The sequence below is a fragment of the Wyeomyia smithii genome, chromosome 2, assembly GCF_029784165.1.
Source record: "Wyeomyia smithii strain HCP4-BCI-WySm-NY-G18 chromosome 2, ASM2978416v1, whole genome shotgun sequence".
Classification (NCBI taxonomy): Eukaryota; Metazoa; Arthropoda; class Insecta; order Diptera; family Culicidae; genus Wyeomyia; species Wyeomyia smithii.
The window spans coordinates 61,937,189-61,965,174 of record NC_073695.1 but is presented as its reverse complement, the minus strand read 5'-3'; the positions used below and the strand labels follow the sequence as shown (position 1 = coordinate 61,965,174).

General features: G+C 38.4%; 2 protein-coding genes across 2 annotated transcripts; one reads left to right on the top strand and one right to left on the bottom strand.

Annotated features, from left to right (window-relative positions):
- Nucleotides 1-904: 904 nt before the first annotated feature.
- LOC129721034 (phosphatidate cytidylyltransferase, photoreceptor-specific) lies at nt 905-27,986 on the bottom strand. Its single transcript, XM_055673080.1, has 8 exons — nt 27,354-27,986; nt 25,236-25,360; nt 18,071-18,167; nt 3,422-3,598; nt 2,869-3,357; nt 2,679-2,810; nt 2,487-2,621; nt 905-2,391 (listed from the first exon to the last, which is right to left on the bottom strand). Exons 1-8 carry the CDS (start codon nt 27,465-27,467, stop codon nt 2,305-2,307), a joined length of 1,356 nt encoding a protein of 451 aa, XP_055529055.1. The 5' UTR covers nt 27,468-27,986; the 3' UTR covers nt 905-2,304.
- On the top strand, nt 11,976-15,137 carry LOC129721035 (uncharacterized). Its single transcript, XM_055673081.1, has 4 exons — nt 11,976-13,251; nt 14,227-14,535; nt 14,595-14,731; nt 14,789-15,137. The coding sequence occupies exons 1-4, from the start codon at nt 12,508-12,510 to the stop codon at nt 14,859-14,861; spliced, it is 1,263 nt and encodes a 420-aa protein (XP_055529056.1). The 5' UTR covers nt 11,976-12,507; the 3' UTR covers nt 14,862-15,137.

Genomic DNA, 27,986 nt, shown 5'->3' with positions numbered 1-27,986 from the left:
GTACATAACAAACGACACGATCGTCACGTGATCACAAAGCAGCTACTAGACATAAAATGATGAAGAGAAAGGTTCAGAATTTAGATTTTATACAGCCGGCAATTTCCGATCACGTTCCGAATATAATAAGAATGTGTCAAAAAGTGTGTATATGTAAACCAAACAATGAAAAACAGATTAGATACACAATCACCCATAATCTTGTTTACATTCGTATCACATTCGTACAAAAGTGTCGAAGTCATAGTGCCGTGTCAAATATACGTTTTGATTTTTAAAAAAAGTGTCGAGTATTGGCATTGCTATTTTCGTTCGAATTAATTTCCACAGTTAGAATGGAATTGCATGTACAGAATCTCCAATTATTGTTTTATTTTTTTTTTTTTTTCATTTACCCGAGTCTGTACCGATTGTTTCTTTTATGTATAGTAAGATTTTTTTTGTAATGCTGATTTTTTAGAGTCGCGATAGTCTTACTATAGGGATGAGGACTGAGATGTAACTGTGAGACATCGAACTTCGTGTCTCAGTCCGCTGCTTGTAATCAGACGCTGTCGTATGCCACCCAAAGCAAAAAAACGTTTCAATAATTCAAATTTTTCTTTTTCTGCCAATTACCGAAGCATTAAAAACGATATTCTAAAAAAAAATCTCAATAGCATCCACAAGCATTACCTGAAACCACGAAAAGCAAATTATGATATGAAATCAAACTCTAAAGCAACGAAAGTGCATTACAAGTACCTACTCGAAGAAAATAATATATAGAAAAGTTAACATAAAACTCTCGAAATGGTTAATTAACAAAATGGTTTTGAATTTGTCTTAAAAACGCTTTCAAAAACTAATAATGATTTTTTTCTTATCTAAACTAATATTCTCCGGCGGATGAATAAAAAAAAGGTTTCTGTTTTCCTACAACTGTATTCCTTTTATTATAACATGTCGACATCAATGGGATTCATAAATTTTTAGGGGTTCTCATCAAGATAAAAATCTCGTTTAGACGGTTTGTCTAAATATTCCAAGTGTCTCCAGCACGGCTTTGTAACTTTCGATTATCAGGTTTTCCTTGGTAAATTACAACAATATACGTAACACTGATTTTTTTCTTATTTGCACATATCTGATTGCAAGTTTAAGTAGACTTTTAAATAGTTCATTTATATATCCTTGTATGATCTTCTACACACACTAGAAATGAAGCATCTTTTTTATTCTATATTAAATATCCTTTATTATTGGGGACAACAAGATGTAGTATAAGGATAGTGTATTTCTTTCGATGCTTTGGTAGAATAAATATATATTTTATTCGTAATGGCTCTTATAGCCTGAAGTTGACTTTGAAACACTACAAAGTCTACACAATCACAAAGAGATAGCTCAAACAATTATAAAAAAAAATATAATAAAAATAAAACAAAAAGCACAGACACTCTCTACATTACCTAAGTATTTATAAATAACTAACACTAACCTAAACCTTTGAGAATGTAAAATAAAGCTTATACACCTGGTCAAACCATCGCGCACCGATGGTTACCGAAAAGTCGATAATGGAAACAAACACTTTCCCGAAACATTACACCGAAGTCTAGAAGAAAAGCCAAAATAATAAAACAATAATAGAGCTAATTAATTGATCTAATTGCACAGATAACAATTCTGGACACGATATATTTTTCTAATCGACTGTTAATTTGGAGCAGCAATCGGTCCCATTTTATCAGAGAACGATTTTCAGTGAATATTACAGTAGCATTCACTCGACAACTTCGGAATGTAGAAGCTTCATAGCCGCTATCCTCTTCTTGCACGATTCATATTTGCGATTAATATTCTCTAGTCGTATCATATTCCATCACTTCAAGCATTACGGCCATTATGTTCGAAAAAGAACATCTACCCTCATCACGCTTAAAGCGAATGTATATTTTTCATATATTTTGTTATCATTATGTTGTTTACAATATAGAAGACATTAATGAATGAAGCACTACCTTAAAAAATTAAAGTAAAACTCTAAACCACCATTTTGCGTCGAAATGTAAATTTAAATATTTTACAATAGGTAAACTCTTGACAATATCCTTGTAGATTTATACGCGTTGATGCTTGATAAAATTACTATCATGCAGTAAACCTGCTGTAACCTAATGCTTATACACAAATGATCATAAACAAGATAACAAACAATAAACTATATCGTTTTTTATTTTTTGTTTGTTTTATCAGTGCATATAGCACGTTGTGATTGTAGGTAGAATTCATTCATCTTTTTAACACCACCATAAATCTACTTTAATTCACGATTATGTTACGATCCTCAAGACTGCTTTGCAGCTGGACGAATAGTTCCAATTGTTCCTCGGGTTTCAAACTGTAAACCTGTATAAATGAAGCGTAGTTATTATAGTCTTTGACTACCCAATGAAACAAGTTCAACAAATTCATTACCACAGATATGAATTTTATCTACTTACCATGTGCAAAATTTTCTGCGGTGAAGCGGTACGAATAAAGCTGGAGATGTACACATTTACAAAAGTGGCCATAAGAAATTGGCAATCGAACCGGTCCATAATACCTCCATGTCCAGGAATCATGTCTCCAAAATCCTGTAACAAGTGACAAAGATTAATTTTGTTTATTTTATAAATTGAAGATTATTATACTTTGATTTTGAATGCCCGCTTGAAGCCTGATGCGAAGAAACCTCCGAAGGGTCCAATTACAGAGCTGAAGATACTCAATGACAGAGAATGAAGCATAAATGGATACATAATAAAAGAGTACGTTGATCCACACTGTCAAAATGGAAAAAGATGTTATATTTTGTTACAATAAATTAAGACATCTTATTACCGTTTTAATGACGTACTCCTGAGGTCGGAATAGGTAGCTTGGTTCGCATTCGATCTGCATTCCTCCCTTCGTTACGGAGTACTCAATCGGGCAAACAAAGAACTGATACTGACAGAGAAAATATGAGAAGACTAATCCGAAAACCAATGTAGCAAACCCTCCTCCGATAAATCCCTCCCAGGTTTTCTTCGGACTCAACTTGATCAGCGGAGTCCGACCGAAGAAGAATCCAAACATGTAAGCCATCACATCATTACAAACTATCATCGAAACCGGAACAATGAACCAGATCAAACCATCGAATATATTTTGAATGACTAGATAACTCTGGGTGACAACAATCAGCAGCGCAACATGGGTCCAGGCGAACAAGCTGAATTGTTTCATGTAGTACCTTTTGACTAGTGATAGCACGAACCATACGAACCCGATGCAATACAGACAGAATGAGAAGAACCGGTGATACTTAACTAGTACACGAAGTGAGTCCTGCAAAAAGAAAGGATGTTGATTAATAAGTGTCTTCTGGGAATTAGCAGCAGCAAGTGTATACAATGCTGTTGACGGCTACACCGAAGTAATCGACGAGATTTTCCCCGTAGAAGAAGTAGTTGGATGTGACCAGGAAGTACCATGATAGACTACGAAACCAGGGCAATCCGTGAATTCGATAGACCGAGTACCCAATGGAGATGATTTCCTCGAAGCATTTCACCTGCACTGCTAGGACCTGCAATGAAACAAAAACATAAATGAGTCAGTATGTTTGATCCAGTTATAAAACTGAGGCCAACAATAGGATACAATCGAATCGAAATATGACGTTGCTTGTCCAACAGCTATCAAGGCCGAAATTTGAATACTAGTTTCAAAAGGAGAATGATGGAAAGATGAGAAACACTTATTTTTAAGGGGCACGTTGGAAGTATACAACCAAAGCCTCTCAATAACAGAAATTCTAAACTTTGATAACTTTTGATTTACAAACAATTTTCAGACCAGCAATACTTAATTACTTATCGATCTGGTCGAGTTGCTATTAAACAAGAAATAAACGCCAGAAATAAAACCAGAAAAAAATCTTGGTTTGGTACACTCGACTTACACACACTTTCTGGTATTGAAGCAATGAAAGCTATGTCAAATAAAATCAACAAAGTAATGACATGTTTGAGATGTTTTAAGAAAACGTTTATTTTTTTTTGAGATTTTGAAAAACACTTTCCACAAGAGCTCCAGCAGCGCAAACTACTAAAAATAATTTAAAAATCATGGATTTTCTGCTTCGCTGCTACCGCATTATCACATATGATACAAAAATTATATTGTTGGATTTCTGGAATCAGCTTTACTACATTACGTGTTTTATTTCGGTTTAATTTTTAATACTTTTAGAAACCTTCATTTTTTAACTTCAGTTTTCAATAATCGTGATCGAAATCTTCTTGGCACAAACGTTTTTAATAAAATCAACTTGGATGTACATTTTTTTTCATTGGCATTTATCATTCAACCGCGAAAATATGAAAAACATTGATTAGCAAAAGACCAAACTTGATGTCAGATTAAAAAAGCAACTTTTTACGGTCTGGCTCCTTGTAATGATTTTTGGATGGTCGATGGAAAAAGAAAGGATTTTATTTCAACGTCGCACGGTGAAGGCACAAGTGATGATTTCCGGCGACAATATCAACTGAATGGTTCAAAGATATGCTCGTGGAAGATATATTGCACATATAAGCTGCCCAAGAAGTTAAACAGTTTACAGAAAACTGAGTAATATTTAGGTAACTGATGCATATTTCTTAAATCAAAATGTCTTGTACATGGTGCACTTAGTTCGGGGGCGAAATTTACTAGTCCTTCCAGCTTCCAGGTTCAACTACGATATGATTTCTCTGCTGCAATTGTTGTCTGACGTCAAAAATGGTCCGAGGTACGCACAAATTCAAAACGGGTTTGACGACGCAGCGATAAGATTCGGTCCGTTGTTGATCGCCCATCCACAAAATAGACTTAATAACTTCCTACAAATTTTTCTTGCCAGCAGCGAGAGGCGGTGAAAGATGATCTGGGAGAGAGCTTGTAAGCTGCGTTGAGAATTGTGATCGCAGGTAATTCATACATTTCAACATGTCGTCCTTTTTGTACATTGGACACAATACTCCCTTCTACCACTGCCCCGGTAGCTGTTTTGTATTCCAGATCCTGATTCAGTTATTGCAAACAGGAAGCCAACCAATCCGGGCGCGGATTGATGAGCTCCGCTGCGACGCTACCTTTTCCAGCTGATATATTCTTGAGCTGCCTGATATCATCCTTAACTTCACTTATCATGTGGGGCAGAATGTCTCTCTCATCCGCTGTGCTGACAAAGTCGTTCTTTCTACCGACTTGGTCCTCTGCCTTCTGTGCCACTCAGGTATGCGTTGTAGCACTGCTCCCATCTGTTGATTACCTCACGTTCATCCGTCAAGATTTCTCCATTCTTAACCCCGCACAGTTTGGCTCGCGGAGATTTTTTGTAGAATTTACGTGTTTTTTGAGAACGATACAGCTGCTCACACATCAGCTCTTTCAGGCGACGCTTTTTGTCCCGGAAAAGATTGACGAATCCTTTGCTACATAGCATCAGTGGCCCGCGCTGCATACTTTTCGTCTAGACAGAAGTATTTCTTGCTCTTGTTGGTTCTAGTTGCTTTTGTTTGGTTCTATTTGCTTGATCAAACCTTGAGTTATACAGATATTTGCGTTTCGTATGTATGGCAGCCCACTCTTCCAGAGCAGGGAGGAGTGTAAAACTACCAAAAAAATATTTCTTGCTTCCTAACAGCGATGAAAAAAAAAATCACCACTAGTGATTTTGAATACATATAAAACAAGTTTTTTTGTATGGACCCCACTGCGACCAGTATATTTGTTTGTTCTTTTGTGGCATTGTCCGGACGTTTTTGCTGTTCGCACATTTTTGTTTATTTTTACCCTTTTGCAGTGTTACTTATTGATAAGTAACCTGCTCTGTGTTGTTTGTGCTTTTTGTCTTCTTATTCAGACTTAGTAACCTACTTACTTGGTTGGCGAATGGTTGGACACGTGTCACTTGAGATCCTATTGTGGTCACTCACCTCTGTCCAGCAACTCCTATCCCAACCTCCACGTGGTGCCGACCGGGATACGAGTAACCTTAACGGAGGTCGGGTAACCAACCCCGGTGGAAACTTTGGTCGTATGCTGACTGAGAAGGGGGAACGTACGCGGCTGTTTCCCCATGTTAGGGGCGGCGTACAACAGCGTCTGATCCGGAGCGGACGGCTGAATCATGAAACGCGGTGTCTCGTCAGCTATATCAAAGACGGCAGCCCCGTCGCGAGACTAGATATCGCAGCCCTAGTAAGGCAGCATACCGAATATTAAACACTGCGAACAATCCAGATATAAATACGGAACGGAATAATCGGCATGGACCTAGGCGAACGAAAAAGGACAACGATTATTGGAAACTCGGTACTTGGAATGTAAGGACTCTACTCGAACCGGCACGCGCAAGTATCTTGGCTAGAGAGCTGCGGAAGGTGAATGTGGAGGTTGCAGCTATCCAAGAGGTGCGGTGGCCGAAATCGGGAGAACGCGAATTCCGAGCAGTAGATCCTATTGCGGAGTTCTATGAGCTCCTGGAAAAGACATACAATGAGTGCCCAGGACACAATATAAAGATTGTCATCGGAGATGCAAATGCACAGGTCGGGCAGGAAGACTTCTTTCGCCCCGTAACTGGTAGGGAAAGCTTCCACTCTACTACGAACGACAATGGCCTGAGGCTTGTTAATTTCGCTGCAGCTAGGATGGCTATCTGTAGCACTTATTTTGCACACCGGAACATACGTAAGCACACCTGGATGCACCCGAATGGAGAGCTTTGCTCTCAAATTGACCACGTTCTGATTGATGGACGGCACTTTTCAGACGTTACAGACGTGAGGTCGTTCAGAGGACCGAACGTTGACTCGGATCACTATCTCGTAGTAGCCAAAATCCGCGCACGGCTGTCCAACGTGTTGGAATCCGAGGTAACGAGGAGGATGCAGTTGAACATCCAGCGGCAATCAACTGAAGGAGTGGCTGCAGAGTACTCGCAGAAGGTTGATGAACGGATTGAGGAAAGAGTTGTAGGGAATCTGAATGAACAGTAGAGGCACATCCACAGTTCGAGTAGCACTACAGCGCGAGAAGTGTTGGGTACAACTGCGGCAGCTACGTCCAATGAGTGGTTTGACGCTGAGTGCCAGCGAGTGATGGAGAAGAAGAACCGCGCCAGGGGTCACATGTTGGCCACGGCTGTGACTCGTCAGAGCGTGGGTAGATATCGAGATGCTAGAGCCGCTGCAAAGAGACTCCATCGACGGAAGAAACGTCAGCATTGGGAGCGTATTCTTGCGGAGGCGGAGGGTTGCTTCTCCAGGCACGATGCGAGGAGCTTCTACGAAACGTGTCAGCCCCTGTCATGTGCAACGATAGGGAGGATAACCTGATAACCGATAAAACAGAGGTGGCAAGGCGTTGGAAGGAACACTTCAGTGTGCTGTTGAACGGTGAGGGAAACAGTGGAGTCGAAAGGAGCAAGATGAGTATTGAGAATGATGGTCAAGCTGTAGATCCACCATTCATGGACGAGGTGAAGAAAGCAGTGAAAGAGCTGAGAAACTGCAAGGCAGTCGGGAAAGACGGCACTCCCGCCGAACTCTTCAAAGTCGGGAGCGAACAGCTGTATCGTGCCATCCATCGGATCATGCTGAGAGTGTGGTCTGATGAAGAATTGCCCTCGGACAGGTTGGAGGGTCTCACATGCCCGATCTACAAAAAAAGTCATTGCCTGAACTGTAGCAATTATCGGAGCATAACTCTTCTCAATACCGTGTACAAAATTCTCTCCCGCATTCTGTTCCATAGACTGAGGCCGTTGGAGGAGACCTTTGTTGGCGAGTACCAATGCGGTTTTCGAGGGGGACGCTCAACGACGGACCAAATGTTTACCTTGCGACAAATCCTCGATAAATTTCGAGAATTCAACTTGCGGACGCACCATCTGTTCATAGACTTCAGGGCAGCGTACGATTCAGTTAAGAGAAATGAGTTATGGCAGATTATGATCGAACATGGCTTCCCAACAAAGCTGATTAGGTTGATACGTGCCACCCTTGAAGGTTCTACATCAAGCGTCAGGATAGCCGTTGAGATATCGGACTCGTTCGTGACGTTAGATGGTTTGAAGCAGGGTGACGGGCTGTCGAACTTATTGTTCGACATCGCATTGGAAAGTGCTATACGGAGGGCTGGTGTAGAGAGAAGCGGCACTATCATTACGAAGTCGCACATGCTTCTCGGTTTTGCGGACGATATCGGCATCATTGGTATCAACCGTAGAGCTGTGGAAGAGGCCTTCGGACCTCTCAGGAGGGAAGCTGCGAGATTAGGGCTTGTCATAAACTCTGCCAACACGAAATTCATGGTGGCTGGCAGAGTGCGTGGTAGTCCGTCGGAGGTTGGTGCTGCGGTGGTGCTAGATGGGGAAACATTTGAAGAAGTCGACGAATTTATTTACCTGGGAACATTAGTGACATGTAACAACGAGGTTAGCCGTGAGATAAAAAGGCGGATAGCAGCCGCAAACAAGGCCTTTTACGGATTATGTTACCAGCTAAGGTCCCGCAGTCTGCAAATCCGTACTAAACTTGCACTCCATAAAACACTGATTCTTCCGGTGGCTTTCTACCGCCATGAATCATGGACGCTGAAAGAGGCTGATCGCTCTTGGTGTTTTTGAGCGTAGGATTTTGCGTTCAATCCTTGGCGGCAAACTAGAAAATGGTGTTTGGCGCAGACGCATGAACTATGAAGTGTACCAGGCATACAAATCGGCGGATATAGTCAAGCGGATGAAACACGGCAGGCTTCAGTGGGCTGGGCATGTAGCAAGAATGCCGGATGAACGTCAAGCGAATAGCAGGAATCCCGATAGAGGTCGTCGACTTCGGGGTAGACCCCGCACTCGTTGGATGTGTGCTGTCGACGAGGAGGCACGCGGAATAGGTGTTAGGGGCGATTGGAGTATAGCAGCCCAAGACCGAGGGACATGGCGACGTATTCTGGATTCGGCACTGGTATCGATAATCGGTCTGTCGCCTTAAAAGTAAAGTAAAGTAAAGTAAAGTAAAGTAAGTAACCTACTTCCTTCCTTATCGACTCTATCATGTCCTCCTGCAAGTTATAAACTCTAACAGCGTATTAACATGCTTTAGTGCCTATGATATATTCGAAGCTTTAGAACAGTGGTTATTAAGTCTGGAGAGAAGATTTTTGTGTGGAAGAGCCTGAGAAACCCATACTTGAAGTTCTTTTTGCCAACGAATGTCTTGGTTCTACTAAGATTCGAACCTATGACCATTCGCTTGTCAAAGCGGACTCTGTAAGCTTGCAGCTACGAAGCTCTTCAGCTTCAGCGTAAGATCGTTGATATCGTCGTCAATGAGCGAAGAACAAAGCACCGGTGTTGGTGCACTTGGTGCACAGAGCGATTAGATCTTGTTATATTCGTAATCATATGACTCATGAATAAGATTTTTGGTCAGAGAAAAAAAGAAAATGACAGTGTATGCTCTCCTACTCTCGCTCAACTCAACCGCTGCCGAAGTAGTCCCCCACGCTTTCCCTCTCACCGCACCACACCTCTGCAGCTGACGAGCGACATGATATTCTCCTGTTGCTATCCTTTCTTCCCCTAACGACCGGCGCACACTGTTTCCAAACCTGCAAAAACGTGATTGAAATTATTTTGACCCAAGAAACTTGATTTTAGAACCTGAAGGCACCCCAAGTTGTTCTATTTATTATTTTTCATGTTATAAAAGTCACAGTTCTGTGATTAATCCACTTAACAGTGAAAAGCGAATTTTACTTTTATCATTGTTGCATATAAAAATTCATCGTGTTCGGCAAAGTTGTAGCACATTTCATAAGAAACAACTTTGTCAAAGACACCATACTTCTATATGTCTATTTAAATGGACTTATGTGGAGTTTTCTACAAATTGCCAATAAAAATCAGATTTTTCAACATAACTTTTAGTAGTGATTTTCTACAATTTTTCAATGTTCTACAATGTTGTTTGCTATAGCAAAACAAACAATATCTGTGAAGAAAATTTATTTTTATCTCATTTCTTTTCTTTGGTTATTGACGATTTTTTTAAAAAAAAATCATTAATTTACTAACAGATATCTTCAAAATCTGCAAATATCTGCAAATAAAACCATTTATATATTAAAGTATAACTAAAATATCATTCAATCCAGATATAGGCGTTTGTCTCTCGCTGTCTCCTGTGTTCATATCTGTGAGCAAATTGGTGCACTATTTTAATAGAAATCTTCAATAACTAATTAACTATTAGAAATAAAAATAAGCTTCCTTCAGTGAATTCGTGTGTTTTATTGTACTGGATAACATTGTAGAGCATTGAAAAATTTTAGAAAATCACTCTAAAAACTTATATCAAAAAAAATGATTTTTAGGGGCGTTCTAGAGGAAACTTCACAATAGTTCGTTTAAATTGGCAGATAGAAATATGGTGTCTTCGACAAAGTTATTTCTTATAAAATATGCTAAAACTTTACTCAGCAAAGTGGATTTTTATATGTAAAAATGAGAAAAATGAAACTCGTTTGTTTTGTTATAGGAAACAATATTATAGAACATTGAAAAATTGTGGGAAATCACTACTAAAAGTTATATTGAAAAAACTGATTTTTAGTGGCAATCTGTAGAAAACTTCACATAAGTCCATTAAAATATACAGATAGAAGTATGGTGTCTTTGACAAAGTTGTTTCTTCTGAAATGTGCTACAACTTTGTCAAACACGATGAATTTTTATATGCAGAAATTAAAAAAAGTAAAATTCGCTTTTCACTGTTAAGTGGATTGATCACAAAACTGTAACTTTTATAACATGGAGAAAATAATTAATGGAACAACTTTACTGAAGACATTATGGCTCTAAAATCAAGTTCTTTGGGTCAAAATAATTTCGATCACGTTTTTGGAGGTTTGGAAACAGTGTGCGGCGTATGTATAAAAAGACAAACGCAACGAGCTGGTCGATAACTTGAAACGTCAGCCGGATTCTTATCCGGTTTCGAAAGAGTACAGACTCCTTATATTCATGAATCATTTTGATTATTGTCAAAGCAATTAGGAATCTTATTTCAATATTTTGTTCAAATAACTTGTGAATCCCAAACCATTTCAAATTTTTTGTTGTTTTGTTAAATATTTGAATTATGTATATTACAATCATTTTTACCATCAATTCTCCATCTATTTTAAACATTTTTTTTTGTACAATATTTCAGTCTTATCTGGTTTATTTTCAAAATCATTATTTAGGATAAATTATGTTGAAACCTAAACTATCTTTGAATCTTAAAGATTTCACCTAGTGAATTCACGGTGATTATACTTGAGGCACAACCCTGTACTATTGGATAACTCTTTCACTACTACAACTGAGGTAGCGTACCTCTCTGTCAATGTCATGACGAAACCATCATTTCTATTCGAATGAATTGTCCCACAAAATTCATCGTTAGTCCAATCTACGATGCGCCTAATATTCACAACGCCAAATTGAAATTAAATACAATAAAATTTTCCAATTATTTCGAATGAGAATTAAACTTCACGATTTTTTTATGAAAAAAATTCTTTTAATAAAAAAAAATTTAATAAAAAATAAATCTGATAAAGAACATCCTCCTATCAACCACAATCACTAAGCCCAGATAGGCGGACGTTCCACCACAGCTACATGTGCAAGGTATCAAACAACTCAGCTCAGCAGCTGAGCGATGTTCATTCCCGTCGATGAGAAGGAATGGACGTCGACCGTATCGTCGGCACGACCACTACCAAACCGTTCAGGCTAACCATGTTCCTTCTTTGCGTGCGGCCAACAAGTTCCAAATGAAAACATTCAAACCTCCTCCGCTTATCCCACCCAATGCGAGCCAGACGCGGCCCACATTGCAGCAGCATATACCCCTGACGGTTTCGAGCGATGTTTATTACATGTTTCATTTCTGTTTTCCGCTGCTTACTCACGCAGATACACAGAAGCGACTGTGACTTACGGACGGCTCGCTCAGTGAACGCATTCGCAATCGAAACTCGAAAGTCATGTACCATCTCAATTTGTTGTGAGTAAAGGAAATAATCAGACTTATTATACTTTCTCGTTCGTGCCTCTATCGATGGTCTAGTGCGAAATTGAAATTTGTGTGCCTTCGCAAATAGCTACAGGTGAACGTTTCAACAAAGTATCCTACAGTTTCAGTTCGTATGCAGTGGACAAAGAAGTTCAGTGTTTTTGCACCGTATACAAATTGGCTTAGTGGTTGGTATACTTTCCTCGGAGGCGACATTGAGGAAATAGTGCAACCACATCCTCAAGGTTCATGCGTTTCACGCTCACGCTAGAATTACTGTGTAGCTGTGTGCAAGTTCTGATACTTTACGTACGACCGAAAAAATCAATGCCCTGTTGGTAGAATCGGTACAGTCATTTGCTATAAACAAGGAAGGAAAATGTCGTTGCGAGCTATACAGAAACGAGACAGAAACAAATTATCATCTGCGCAACAAAAACAGAATCTCTTTATCAACAAAAGTCGAAGCTTCGTCGTCGAAGTAGCTCCAGCAGGCGCAGTTAGCAGCAATAATAACAGCAGTGGTGTTGGTGCTAACGCTGCTATTAGTGGCCACGGTAACTATCATCATCAGCATCAGCAGCAAGAGCATCATCCGACCAGTAGAAATGATAAGTGGAGAAATTCAAGTACCACCAGCATAACATCTTCCACGCCAACTGGAGGACTGCTGCTAGCTAACAAGAAACGCTCTACTTCCTGTCCGAGTTTGCAGAAACATATTCCGCGTCGTCCGACGCTTCGCTTCACCAAGTCGGAATCCGATCTGGATGGTGCGTTGTGCCCGGGCGGAACGCGAACCTCGGCGGGTGTGAATGCCTCGGCGACCGATCCGTTCGACAGTTTCAGTGCCAACAATCTATACCTGGGTGCTAAGTCCGAGGTGTGTCTCAAAACATTGGCAGTGAAAAGCACCAACCAGCCACAGGCACCCTTCCAGAGCAGGTGCTCAACTGCGGGGAACCGCCCTAGGATGTACGAAAGCAGTCGTAGGCAATCGGAAAACGGAACCGAACCGAGCCGGGGGGAGAAGTATACCGGAATCATCAACAACAATAACAATGTCGCTCTGCGAATTCCGATTATCGGCTACGAGGTGATGGAGGAGAGAGCAAGATTCACTGTAAGTGCTGGATTTGATTACATTACTTAGTGAAAAATGGGCGCGGTGGGGACGAGTCGATGGTGCTGTTGTGTCAGTTTTCTGTTTAAAGCTACGAAGTAGGCTGCAGTGCCAAACCATAATTAGTAATTTATTAGTAGATGATTAGTTCTGTTGTGATACACTTAACATCAGAACTGGAATCTATTGACCAGTATTACGATATATTTTCCCACAAATCACCCCATCTGTTGACTAGCACTAAATTATTTCCTGTATTATTATACCTCTGAACTCAACTCGCAGACTAAGGTGTGTTTTTTGTACTGTTTGCTACTATTAATTCGGCTCCGGTTGCAGTAGAAATTATATAAATAAGTTGATTGTTCATATCCTAACATTTACACGTAACACGAAAATGCTTTAAGACATTCACAAGCATTCTGAAAGGAGGTTTGCTGCACGAAATGAGAGCTATATGATAGTGTTAAATTTATTTGAAAATAAAACAAACTGCAATGTTGAGCCCACATTTTCTTTCGCTTGGGTAAGATTTTTATCAACAAAAATAGTCGTATGATGCAACAAATGAAGCGTCTTATATTTGTACAATTGTACAACAGCTCCTCAGAAACGTTTAATTAGATGTTTGAGGCCACAAATAGCGATCATTAATATGAATGCTCAGAGTTAAAGCGAGCCGATACTCATTAACGAGATAAGAGATATAGCGGTGTAAATATCATAACACGTTTGGCGGCAAGTATTATTGCCTTGCAAAAATGGACTGGAAATTGGTACAAATCATAGGAAGAATCGAAAAGGTCTGGCTACTTTACCAGTTCTGAGTGCTAGACTAACACTTTTTACGAAATTCTTTATGAACACAAACGTTTTAAAAAGAGATCAAAATCATTTATAATTACCCTAATCTCAATTATTCATTATTCCCGCATGTAACAAACAAACCGCGGAACTGAAAAAACACACGTACAGATCTTCAAACTTCGCATCGAAAACAGCATCTCACACACGTGCTGGCTTGTCCTGCGGCGATACACGGACTTCGTCCGGTTGCACATAACCCTGCGAACGATGTTTCCACACTGTAACCTCGTGTTACCGAAGAAAAAATGGTTCGGAAACAACTTCAACAGTGGCTTTATCGACAACCGGATACAAGGCCTGCAGAAGTTCATCAACACCATTCTGGACGATGCTGGTATGCGTACTTGTCCAGCAGTGCGAGAGTTCTTCTGTCTGGATGAACCGCCAACTTACTCGGAGAGCATGGAGGAATCTCGGGTAATATCGAAGCCCTACACCTTGCAAAACTTTATGATAAATGATTTCATCCATTGCAGATAATTTTCGAAGCACAGGAAGAAACCATATCTCATCTGAAGCAACAGCTCCAGACCAAAGACGAACTGATTGCGGCCCTGCAGGCCAAGGTAGCTAGCGAAATCAATGGGAATAAAGTGTTAGCCAATGTTATACGGTAAGCAATGTTCCTTTCAGAGAAAACACACACTAAAAGTATGTTTCACAATTTCAGCAACAGCTTCGAAAATTGTTCAAAGTGTGCAAAACAGCTGGACAATCATTTGAAAGAATCTTCTTACAAATAAGATTGTGAACTGACCAGTAAATGCACACAAACATACGACAATGATATTCGCATATCGCTTAGGTTAGGCAACTAGTAACCGACGCAAGCCTTAAAAATGAACACTAAGCAACTAACAATTATTTAGGTATTTTTTGTTGATATTGACATAATAGACCTACTCCGACATGTAGTTAGATATTTGTGTAATAAGGGCACTAAATAAGTTAATACTGTAGCCTCACACAACTTAAACAAAAAAAAAATCACCAGAAAAATATATTTTGATAATCTTTAATTCGCTTTTCATTCGTTTTTTCTCTCTGATAACTATATTTATTATACTGTTTGGGTGTTATCAATACTCTAGAATTAAAAGATAGTCGTTAACGAAATATGTAATAGGTTTTTGAATGATTTCATGTTTTCTATTGTTAACTTTGGGCTTTATTACAGAATATGAGGCGAGCAAAATGTTGTAACAGGTAGTGCGAGTGAAACTTGGCTTGTGACAGCAGCGAATGAGACACTCAGATAAGCTACTCGCCCCTAATAGGACCGACTCGCCATCTGCTATACCAAAATAGGTCAGGCGAAAAATCCACCGTTCGCCTCGCCTCCTGTCAATCCTGTCATTCCTTAGCATCTGCACTCGTTCGTTGGTTGCACTCGAAATACAGTCTTTACAACCAACTCTTAGTATACAGGACAGTTGCGGGACAACCTGAGAGTCGAACATACGATGACTGGCTTGTTTGACCAGCATCGTACCTTGATACCAACTAGGAAGCAGTAACAGGATTTGTTCACGTATCACGTAATACGAAACGCAAAGGTATGCACACACAGGACTTCTGATTAACGTCTCACTGCATTCAAATCCATTTACAATACCTGAATTACATGAAAGTATAGCTAAAGCGTTAAAGAAACGAATTGATGTTAGAGAATTTCGTGCAAATAATACGCATACAAGTATAATACTTTTCCCCTCAGTTACGATTCGTTCGTAACATAATTTGAGCCTTGAGCCTTCCTATGCGAACCATAAGGATACGAATCTCCACTTTGAAGCAGTTAGTTAAATCGCATACAGCCGCCTCATTTCGGGGAAGTGATAGAGCAAATTAACGTACACAGTAGTGTTGATAATGAGAACAGAGCAAATGTCATACCTCCTTGCATTAGGAATATGAAGCATATGAAACTTCATCACATCGCTTCGGGACGAATCGAATCGCCAACGAACTGTTCAGCTGTGAAGCGTTCTCTGAAGAATAGTTGTTAAGCGATTTCAAACGCGAAGAAAAAATAATCCCAAACAATTTATTTCGTTCATTTGTGTTTTCTTATCCTCCGAAGAGGAGCAGGGATGCCACATATACAGATTTTTCTGTATTTTACAGATTTTTGAACTAAATAAGCAATACAGAATCTGAATTACAGAATATTGCCAAAAATACAGATTTTACAGATTTTTTTGTTATACCGCTCAACTGAAATCAATTTCAAAGTTAGAATTTGGTTATACGATTGTCAAAGTTTTGTAAAAAAACATCAGGATTATGTTTGTATCGATGCAGGAGAAGTGAAATGTGACTCGGGCTCAGCGCGAAAACGAACGATTAAAAATTTTTGTAGGGATTTCTATGCAAAGTACGTGAAATTGCAAAGAGGTGCGATTTCACCGATCCTGTTGTAAAAATGGCAGATTTAAGAAATCTTAAATCGTCCTCGAAATTGGAAAATTTGAACGATTTAATGCGTCAATTCCCCAAATTCGTATCAGCAACTGACCGACAAGGGTTGAATAACGAATTTCGCACGCTTAAAACAAACTTTTTGACCGGTAGATTCATTGAAACAAATGACTCAACTTGGTCTGGGGTGTTGGACACCACTAGACGGGATGGTAAATTTATGTTTCCGTTACAGATCATTTTTGAGATTTTTTTAATAAATCCACATTCTTCGGCTTGTTTAAAACGCATACTTTCAATATATAGTTGAAACAAGTCTAAGGTCAGAAATTGCATGGCATCATCTTAATTTTAAAAGCTAGAAGCTACGTTGCATACCAAGGAGGATAATATTTAATTGACGAAAACTTTAAAAAAATAAATTTAACAAAAACGTAGAGAAAAATGAATTTGTTTAAATATATTCTGTAAGTAACAATTTTTTTATTCAACAAACTTAGTTAGCTCGATACAGATTTTTTGGTCCGAGATATAGATATACAGATATTTTCGAAGAAAAATAAAGTAATAAAAGTGGCAACCCTGAAGAGGAGATTGCATGCCTAACAGAAAATGAAATTTGTGTCGAAGATTTAAGGTACAAATTAAAACCCGACCAACCACTCTTCACAAGCTCTTTTATAAAATGATAACGACTGATATCAACCGATACCGGTTCAATACTAATCCATACCGATCGATAGTAAAGCATGTAAAAAGCAATTGACCGGGAATCTTTGCACACATATATTTGTAAAGAAAGATTTTAAATCAACATACTAGCAAAACAAGTGATCACCAGCGTAATCATCATTCCAGCCACGGAACTAATGTTGAACATATGTTCGAAAACGGTTTCGACACCGCAATAAGGTACGCAGAGAGCGGCAATTGGATGTGATGTTATGTCCTATCAACTGCTTAACTACAGTAGCGTTAAAAAGCAAAAAATACCCACATAACTATGTTTCCTGTTTTCTGTTTATCAGAGATGGAATGTGTCGTATGATTAACCAATACCAACTAGACTGAGAGCGGCAATCAACATGCTTGCTGAAATTGTTCTGTCTTTTATCACGAACTGTTTCAAAATGCTTTCACGTTTGTTGGAAAGCATTTTGCTCAACCTTTTACCGGGTATCATAAGTTGATAAGACACAGTCAGTTAATCGGCAGGGTACTTTAGACACATCCTCGTAATTCCCAGTAAAAAAAGTGTTCGATCGGATATGACACCAAACAGTTGAGGTGTCGCATCAGCCTTTTACTCAAAGAAAAATCCAGTTTGGCGCTGAAGAGCCTTCAAAAAAAGAGTCGATTGAAAAATTTTCCCAGATTGTTTTTCAGTTTTCCCAAATATTCTCTGATTTTCCTGATCGAAAAATGAATTTCCTGACATTCCCTGGTTTTTCCAAGTTTTCCCCACCAGAAGTAACTTAATATTAATTTTCGAATGTTTGTATACGATGATTAAATAACGAAAATCACTTACCGTAACCATCAACGCTAGAGGTCCACCGTGGATAATGATGCAGAAGCCAGAGATCATTAGCATCGTAAATATACCTCGTATCACCCAATTCCTCCATCTGAAAAAAATCAACAAATTTTTCTAAATAAAATAGGCAGATGCTAAGCTATAAATATAGCAACTAGAAATATTTATGTTCATATACTCCCAATTTTACATCCTTTTTCTATTTTCTATAGAACACTTGGGAGGTTATAAATTGAATTTTCACTGATGCTTTTGAAATTTAATAGCATTTCCCCAAAATCCTTGGGTTGAATTTATTCTCTGTTAAAATTCATTTGTTTTCGGTCTATGTGAAAGTGATGTTACAGCTTCGCATCGAACGGTCAATTTATTTACACAAGTATCTTGGTGTCTGGTTCGACTCTAAAGGCACCTGGGGTGGTCACATTAGGTATCTAATGAAAAAATGTCAACAAAGAGTGAATTTTCTTCGTACAATAACCGGACAATGGTGGGGAGCCCACCCAGGAGACCTTATAAGGCTTTACCAAACAACGATATTGTCTGTCATTGAGTACGGGTGTTTCTGCTTCCGCTCCGCAGCAAACACACATTTGATCAAACTGGAGCGAAAACAATATCGTTGTTTGCGTATCGCCTTGGGTTGCATGCAGTCGACCCATACGATGAGTTTGGAGGTCTTAGCTGGAATTCTACCATTGAAAACCCGCTTTTGGAGCCAGTCTTCTCGTATTCTTATCAAATGTGAGGGTTTGAACCGTCCTGTGATTGACAATTCTGAAAGGCTAGTCGAACTTAATTCTCAAACCCGTTTTATGACATCGTATTTCAATCACATGTCCCAAAATATTAACCCTTCTCCGAATATTCCAAATCGTGTCAACTTATCAAATACTTCTGATTCTACTGTGTTTTACGATACATCCGTACAGCAGATCCCCGAAATTTTTTTCCAATAAATATCGAAACATTAACTGCGACAATATGTTCTACACTGACGGATCACTTCTCGATGGGTCCACTGGCTTCAGTATCTTCAATAACAATTCAACCGTCTCCCATAGACTCTCGCTGCAATTCAGTACACCCTAGGGATTATCGAAAAAATGCCCACGGACCATTATTTCATCTTTACGGATAGTCTCAGTTCCATTGAGGCTCTCCGATCGATGAAAGATGTTAAGCACTCTTTGTATTTCCTGGGGAAAATAAGGGAACATTTGAGTGCTTTATCCGAAAAATCTTCTCAGATTACCTTTGTGTGGGTCCCTTCTCACTGCTCGATACCGGGCAATGAGAAAGCGGACTCTTTGGCATTTATGAAAGACCAATTGCCTTCAATGAAATTTTGCACTTGTACGTCAGAATACGAATAAGAACTGGGTAATTTTCTACAGCGTTTTTTTGAGATGCAATTTGGTATGCGACATCCTTTATTGGACTTTGCATTATTTCGTCTACCTTTCTGATGTCTGTGTTACGCCTAACACAAACATCAGACCGCCTTAATGAGCTAACCGCAAGAGGGGTTAATTTCAAATAAACACTTTAATACGAGGGAGAGCAAACACAATTTACAACTAAGGTTCGGCAAACTGACAAAATTTCCGCAGGACAAAGACGTTTCAAATTATCGAATGACGCTAAAGCCTAAATGCGATGCCATTTGGCAGGTATCACTAGCCAATTATATACTTCGAATAATTTCGTCTACGTTTTGACATGCAACTACGTCTTTGTTTTCTATATTGGAGTACGTTCTAGAAAATTGGGAATGAAAATGCAAAAGTTCCGTCAGATTTGAAACGATAATAACAGCATAACCACATAATGGATAACAATGACCAGTATGTTGTTGGATAAAGGATATGTTGGACAATTTTGTAATACGCTAGTTATACTAGTTTACGCAAATAATGAATCAACCACATGCGAGCATTCCTAGCACAGACGACATGAATAGATACCAGATAAATTGATACCTCGAAGGTAATGATTTTCGAGGCGAATGACCAACATATGGTTAAAACCTCGTTAATTTGATAAATAAATAAATAAATAAATAGGTAATGATTTTCCGAAGATTGAAACTCTCTCTTTCTTAAACAATTTCTAAACCTGCTGCTAGAATGTAAAACTGATGTCTTGAAAAAAAACATGCTGGTAAAAGCAACAGTACCGTACAGTGCAGGTGAAGCAGCGCACCGCTATTCTATATGAAACTCCAATGCTGCTGCTGATGATTAACAGTTTATCTCATGACTATGGTTACCATAAAAAGCATGAATTACTCAACAAGAATTGATCATTTTTGCAACGTTTTGTAGTTAGGCGTCGTACACAAATTACGTAACGGTAAAAACCTAGATTCCAGACCCCCTCTCCCCCCTATGTAACGATAAGCAACGTTTGATATGATTCCCCCCCATAAAATTACGTAAGGCTGAACAACCTGACCCCCCTCCAAATTTGCAATTTTAAGCAAACTTCATAGTTACGTAACGGTCTCAACTATCCCCCTCCCTCCCCCATATGTAACAATAAGTAACGCAGACTCAACCCCCCTCCCCCCCCCCTCATGCGTTACGTAATTGGTGTACGACGCCTTATCAGGGTGGCCACTCAAACCCCGAAACTAAATTCCCGGTTTTTCCCCGTTTTTTTTCGGTTTTTCCCCGGTTTTCCCGGTTAAATGGCCACACTGCAGTTATACGTTATTTTCATTTCATTTTATTTTCGATGTTCACTAAATAATCGTGACCTGCATAATATCGAGAGAGTAAATTTCTAATAATACAAAGTTATAGAAGATTAGGAACCGGCGAATGCTTATGAATTTTTGTCCATTTACTAAGATATACTCAAAATCTTTTTTCACATTTCAACACTGTTTGATGATATATTTTTTATTTTACCCTTGACAAATAATACACGTATATTATCTGTCTTCGTAATACAGTGAATGTAAATGTAGGCAAATAAAAATTAATTGCTGCGATTCTTGCTGAAGCTTGTTGATAATTTTGTTTGACATAACTTTTAATGTTTCTTTATTGGTGAGCCTATGTAACGACTTCCATATTATTCTCAGAGTAAGATTCATTTAATAAATTTGATTTAATCGGAGTCAAATAGGACAAAACCATTCCATTGGATTTGAGAGATTTGATTGGATTACGTTTTTTGAAAAAATAGAATAAATTCTGAAAAAGACGGATTAGAAAAAATTCAACAACAACGATATGCTTATGCCGTGTCAAATAAATGTCAAACAAAATGAAGTTATTTCGAGTGTTGGTAAAAATATTCCTAAAAAAATATAAAATTTAAAAATAAATTCATTTAATAAACGAATTGATTCTGTCTGCGGATTCTGTAACCTTTGTAACTAAAAATCCCTCTCATTAGTGTTTAATCCCACGTCAACATTTCATGCAACCCCTAAGGCTGTATACCTTGAAGTATTTAACGTTTTTTAGCAAAATGTATGGGGAATTTGTTTTTTTTTCTCAATTTTCACCACGTAGAAAATAAATGATGAAAATAAATAATAATAATTATTATGTCCTCAAAAACTTGCAAGCCCGGCACTGAGGATAAGACCGTCACCCCTGGGGTTTTACTAGAAAACACTAAATACAATTAAGTCGCCTTTTACGCGGGGATACGTGCCGCGTAAAACGTAACCGCGTGAATTTCGGAATCCGCGTAAAAAACCGCGAAAATTCCGGAATCCGCGTAAAAAACCGGCGTTAATTTCGGGATCCAATTGAAGAAATTCCGGAACCCGCGTGAGAAAAAAATACCGCGTAAATTCCGGAATCCGCGTAAAAAACCGCGTAAATTCCGTAAATTCTTCAGCGGTGGTCCAAATCGTTGTTTTGTTCTATTTTTTTGGAACAAACTCAAATTCACTGCTGCACCGGTGGTGTAAATTTTGTTTTATACCAGATCTAAATTGAAAAAATTTGAAACTGGTATACGTTTTGGTCTATTTTTGTCACTTTTTGGAACAAGAAATAGATCGTTCTAAAACCCTTTGACGCTACCAATAGGTGGGTAAAATGTCATATTTTAATTGAATACCTCATTTCTAGCTATTTTCATATAAGCGTTTTGCGAGTGTTGGGGAATAAACAAAACAAAGATTTTTTATGACAATTCACAATTCATTTTTGTGGCTTTTCTGAAGAAGAAAATGACAGGTTTGTCGTTTTTGGCTTTAAGGAAACCGACCAGCAAAAGAGGGAATTCTGGAAGACCATAACCGTAGGCTCAACTACTTGGTTTGCAACCACCAGGATGACAAATATGTTGGCTGTTCGCCTTAATTGTATTGGGACTAGAGGAGAACTTAAAAGGCCAGGAAAATGTTCCTCGAAGACACTGAACTGAAAACGTTCAAAATGCTGGGGTGACATTGAGCATTTTGTTTCGAGCAACTCGAACAAAACTAAATGATCGCTGGGGGGCGTTATGTTTATTTTTTGCGTATTTTTTGACTTTGCGGGTTAGATGAGCCGCAGGACAAATGACAATGACTGCTCCTTTTAAGCTTGAAGCATAACTGGCAGTATGTGACCTACTCGAAAGCAGCGAAAATCGATCGAATCAAGCTGCGCAATGTCACCCAATATCCTCATAACCCAAACCAAGTTTGAAGAACTGCAAGATTATGAAAGTTTGATGAGACGAAAACGGAAGATGAACATCTCCGCGATCAAATATTTTTCGCTATTCTTCGAACCCTACTTGTAGCAAAAATTTTCAATCATACCAATCCATCCTGAGAAACGTCACTGACGCTCGGGTCAAGCCGTCAAATCTATAAAGTCTTGTGGATATTAAGTGTCTTGCCAAAGTAATCGTCCAATGTGCGTAAAAATTATCGAATTTCCGTATTTTAAATATTGAGTGTTTTCTATTATGACAAGTCTCATTAACTGATAGCATGGGGTATTGAATTGTTGACAGTGTGACAGATGTCAGCGGTTTAAAACAACAAGATATACAACACCCGTGCGGAGAACGAAAAGTTGGTCTATATTAGCTGGTTCTATTCAGGTTTCGCTGGTGTAAATCTAGTATAAAGTTGTTTCAAAAATAGACCACCGCTGAAGATGTCCTTAAGCTTTTATTCATTTGAAAAGAATAAAATAATTTCTCGCTGCTCTACAATTTATTGCTCATATTGTTAGCAATCACAATTCGATCTGAGGTAAATTGAAGCGATAAATTAGTAGAAACACACTTTTTAAAAAAAGTGTGCTGTCGGAGTAAAGCCGTCACCCTGTGAGTGGGGTAAGCCCAACATGATTTGAGGTTGAGGTTACTGACACATATTTTTCATCTATTACCGATGCCTTGGTGCTAATTAAATTATAAATCGACTTAGAATCATGCACTCAAGCTTATCAATTTCTTTCATTGTTTACACATATTGTTCACCGAAACTTGTTTCGGCAATCTCCCCAGAACCAGCTAATCGACAACCGAATTCAACAGTAACGTACAAAAACGTACAAAAAACAAAAATGTAAGATCTCTCATTTTAGCGGTTTCCGAATTCAAATTGTTTCGGTTAATTCGAGTAAATTCATGGACAAACCTAAGTGTCGGTGTTACCCCCAAGGAGTGCCGGTTATTATCTTAATTTCAAAACTTCACTATTCCTTGTAAAATAACAGTTTGAAAGTACTGACAGTCTTGACATCTTGTTGAAAACAATCTGGGCAATGATTCTGTAGAAGAAATATAACAATATTTGCCATCAAGTTCTACTAAAGAATCATTCTTTAAGGGGGCCGGGCTTACCCTCAGCACCCCTACATTTAACTTTCCAACGACATTTTGATTATCATTTCGATTATCATTTAAAGACGAAAGAAGTAGTCTTACGTCAAAAATCATTGAAAACTTCATGCAATCATTTGTTCATATTTGTTTGCCCGAGTAAAAAAAAAAAAAAAAAAAAAAACAAGATAAAGTTATGTCGCATCAAAAGTCAGCACCGGACGACCAGAAAATTGAGCACGCATGAATTCGTTTAATTATCGCAAGAAATTGACTGGCCTGTGTATTCAAGATTAGATCAATTCGCCAATTGAGATGATAACCAAAATGATTCTTTCAAATTGAAAACAAAATGTTACGGGCGTTCACAAACAAAAATGGAATAAAATCCAACGATATAATGAAAAATAAAATCTTGTTATTGTCTGTAAAATGTATTTTGGATTTACTGTATCTACTGTGAAGGACGATGTTTTAATAAATATAGTCCGATAATCCGCCAAGCCAAATGTAGAAGCACACAAACTATCTATCCAATGAGCGAAACACTTCCAAGCAGCAAGCATTTTCACGGTCTGGACAAAGCTCGATTCCCCCAGATAACACTTGTGCAATGTCAAAAGTCGGTAAAACGATGTCTAAATTTAGCTTCATGGGAATCAATATGACGAGATGAATGAAAATACATTCTCGATTTGTGTGTACATTTATGATGAAGGCAAACCTTTCTGTTTATTAGAAGATATATTTCAGTGCGGAAAAACGACCGCAAACCAGTTAAATTAAAGTTTGCGGCTAATACCGTGTTTGAAGCGGACGGGCGCGATATAAAACAGATTCATTTCAAGATCAATGAAAGAGACACTTGGTGGATGCAGTTTTCAACAACTAATACTAGTTTGCATATAATACATGTAATCGCATTCTTTAGCAATATTCCAATTTGGTAGATTCAATGCGGGGGCGTCTGTAGAAATAGGAAGCTTCATTGCAACAGGACAGGAGATTTTCTATTTTTGGAACTGGTAAAAAGAAAACTCATAAGGTGTCACAGCTTTGTCATAACATTATTCTTCTGAACACGGTAATCTACCGCCCATTGTATGCGCGTGCACCCTATTTGCGTAAATAACAAGTAAACCGGTAATGCTTAAAGGTCTACCAATATGTTAATATCGCATATCACAATACCGCAGAAGGTCATTGAAAGCTGACGCATTCGGTTGAATGAACACACAAATATCAATCAATTTATTTGTGCAATTATTTTTCACCAGTAAAAAATAAACTCTATTTTTTAATGTAACTGTTAGCAGGTGAATTAGGGATTGCAAGAATATACTAAAGCATACTAAATTAACCTTACCTTTCTGGTAATCCAAGCAGTATGTTTGCGAGGATTGACGGAGTTTTGTCCGTTCCCTGGGGTATCGTTTTGGCCATCTCTTCCACATACTTTTCGTCTGGCAGCTTTTCCTCCTCCGAGTCGACCTACATTCAGCAAAGTAAATATAGAGTATTATTCAATTGGATTCTCGAAGTTGTATCAGTTTGCGGTGATTAGAGATTGACGTGCACAAGTACATATACGATGACTAAATTGAACGTTATACAACAAACTATGCGCTAAAATAGATCAATAACGAGCGGTTGCTGTTGTAACGCGGTTTGTTGATCACTTATTGTTTCGTACTTGTTTAGTTATTGGCGAAAATGAAGCTTCAGACTTTGAGCCTTCATCATGTGTCAATGATAGCGCAAGCGTGTATTGGACACTTGGTAAAGCCAGACAATCTGCAATGCAAAAATATGTAGCGTTACTAGAAAGATTTCTTCTTTATTCTTAGCATTGAAGGTGTTCCCGCTCAATGGTAGCATTTTCTTTTTGTCGCGCCACAATAAGATGCGATTTTTATTCGCTGCAAGTAATATAAGCTGGTGTTGAACAGATGATAAGGAAGCGACGCAAATCCATCACAGTGTTCTTTAAATTTTGTCCGTCTTGAAGTTTAATTCATTTTTTAATTTTATTTTTCTCAATTTTGTTTTTCCACTTGAATTTCGGTTGGTCCAAATTCATCATCAAGCTTATCAGTTGAAAAGTCAGAGAAGCGTTGTACACAATCTTTCACAGATAATAAGTAACGTAAGGAAACAGCGACTCATCATTGGTAAATATCAGAGGTTCACTGTATGATATGAATCAGACAAGCCTTGTCATGCCATAAGGCACGTGTAATGACGCAATATTTTGGACTATCATGAAACTAAGCATTTTTTCCCACAATCCAGTTATATTGACTCTTGACTAAATTGATAATAAATACTTAAGTGATAAGCCAATTATCACGCATTGGTTGAAAATTTCAAACTTCTGGTCAAAACCCTTGGGCTGAGTCCATTAAATACTTAAACCTAGTAGGATGAAAAGGAGTATTATTTATTGTTACGGTTTGCCACTCGAAAAGTAACAATTTTTGATTCATAACGATGAAAAATACAAAATATTTTTGGATACATGAGAGCTCCTTTTGGGGTTCCTTGTCCTTAAATGTCCAAATTCCTAACCTAAAATGTTGTTTACAGAGCAGGGTATCGGGCAAATGCTTTTCCTCATCTTTTCTACCGCTTAACATTGAAGACTTTAAAGTCACTGTTTACAACTAAAGAGAAAAGGCTCTGAATAACATCTCGCTTAAAGTTAAATTGCTATGTTTTCCTGCTTTTTTTATGTAGAATGCAATCAAATATTTTGATTGTTTTCTCGTGTTCAAATGCCGTGTTGACCAAACATTAATCAGATTACAGAACATGCATAAATTAGCAATGATTCAACCCGGCACACAGTGTGTTATATACAATCGATGTTTGAATAATTTAATGTTTCAACAGTCACACTTTCTTACTGAGCTCTAATCAGTGAAACATTTTTTAAGCCTTTCATCCCGTTTCAAAATTTGTTTATTGATAAGACAAAGATTGAATACAAAACTCGAAACAATTTATTGCTGGAGTTTCCGTGTTGCTAAGTAATGAATAGTGGTTTAACATTCAAATCAATATCCTCTTTATGTAACACCATTCCCGACTGAATGGATTTAGCCGGTTCAAAATTACGAAACCCCCTGGGAAGCTTACTGAGGGGGTTTTATCGATTGGTAGCACGCAGCATGATATAAGTAAATTTAATTAGCATTAGCAAGTCACTGTAACACGACAGCAAAAAGGAATCGTTACAATTATTCCATGGCAATAGGTTATTGTTCTTAGCATCGTTATTAGAAAGTGGTAGCAGATATGACCGAATTTTAGTTCACACACTGGATCTAAGCAAGCGCTGAGAAGCTTGTACCAAGACAGCCAGCCAGTGAAAACTCAGTGGGAGGGGACTATCAGAAAAATCGATAAATTTATCTCACCCTGCTCATGCTTCATTGACAAATGAAAATATTGCAAATATTGTTTGGTAAGTACCAAAACTTACATGATCCGAACTTTCTGCCGTTGTGGTTTCCTGTGCTGGCTGTTTGTTATCTTTTGATAGCTGGAGCGGCTCATCGCCAATGTTCCGGCGACGTAAATCTGATTCTGATTTCATTTCTTTTACTCGTTTCGAAACCACCGACACGCTCCAACAATATTCTACTGCAAGAACACCTCAACACACGAGCTTCTTTCGTTCCGTTTTACTAAATACACTTGAATGCACACAATTCTTCCGACTTAGTTTCACTCTAGAGAAAATTTCAACCGTTAAATTAAAGCAACCCAGTTTATTCGTTCTGAAGATTTGTGAGAGAATATTCCACCAAGCAATTCACCAAAATTTCTCCGAATAAAATAATTTGTTTACATCTTACTCAAAACCGATTGTTATTCAACGCATAACGGGACACCGTAAATCATCCACAGACGATGTGACGACAATATGGGACCCGTAAGTTGGACTGCGATTGTCTAGAACTTTTTGCTTCACCACCAAAATTGATTCGAATGGAATATTGTTGTTTCGCCAGTTCCACTAATAAATGCTCGTTTCTACGGATACTGCGATAGGTTTCTGAATGACGAACTAGTACATGTCGCGCTTCATTCTTGTCAAACAGATTACTGACTT

Excerpts from the sequence above, each read along its gene's own strand:
- LOC129721034 (XM_055673080.1), bottom strand. The coding sequence starts at position 27,467 with ATGAAATCAGAATCAGATTTACGTCGCCGGAACATTGGCGATGAGCCG. Across the intron at positions 2,811-2,868 it reads AGGAGTACGTCATTAAAACG|TGTGGATCAACGTACTCTTT; the intron begins GTAATAAGATGT and ends CCATTTTGACAG. Across the intron at positions 2,622-2,678 it reads AGCGGGCATTCAAAATCAAA|GATTTTGGAGACATGATTCC; the intron begins GTATAATAATCT and ends CACTTGTTACAG.
- LOC129721035 (XM_055673081.1), top strand. The coding sequence starts at position 12,508 with ATGTCGTTGCGAGCTATACAGAAACGAGACAGAAACAAATTATCATCT. Across the intron at positions 13,252-14,226 it reads AGGAGAGAGCAAGATTCACT|ATCTTCAAACTTCGCATCGA; the intron begins GTAAGTGCTGGA and ends ACACACGTACAG. Across the intron at positions 14,732-14,788 it reads GTGTTAGCCAATGTTATACG|CAACAGCTTCGAAAATTGTT; the intron begins GTAAGCAATGTT and ends TCACAATTTCAG.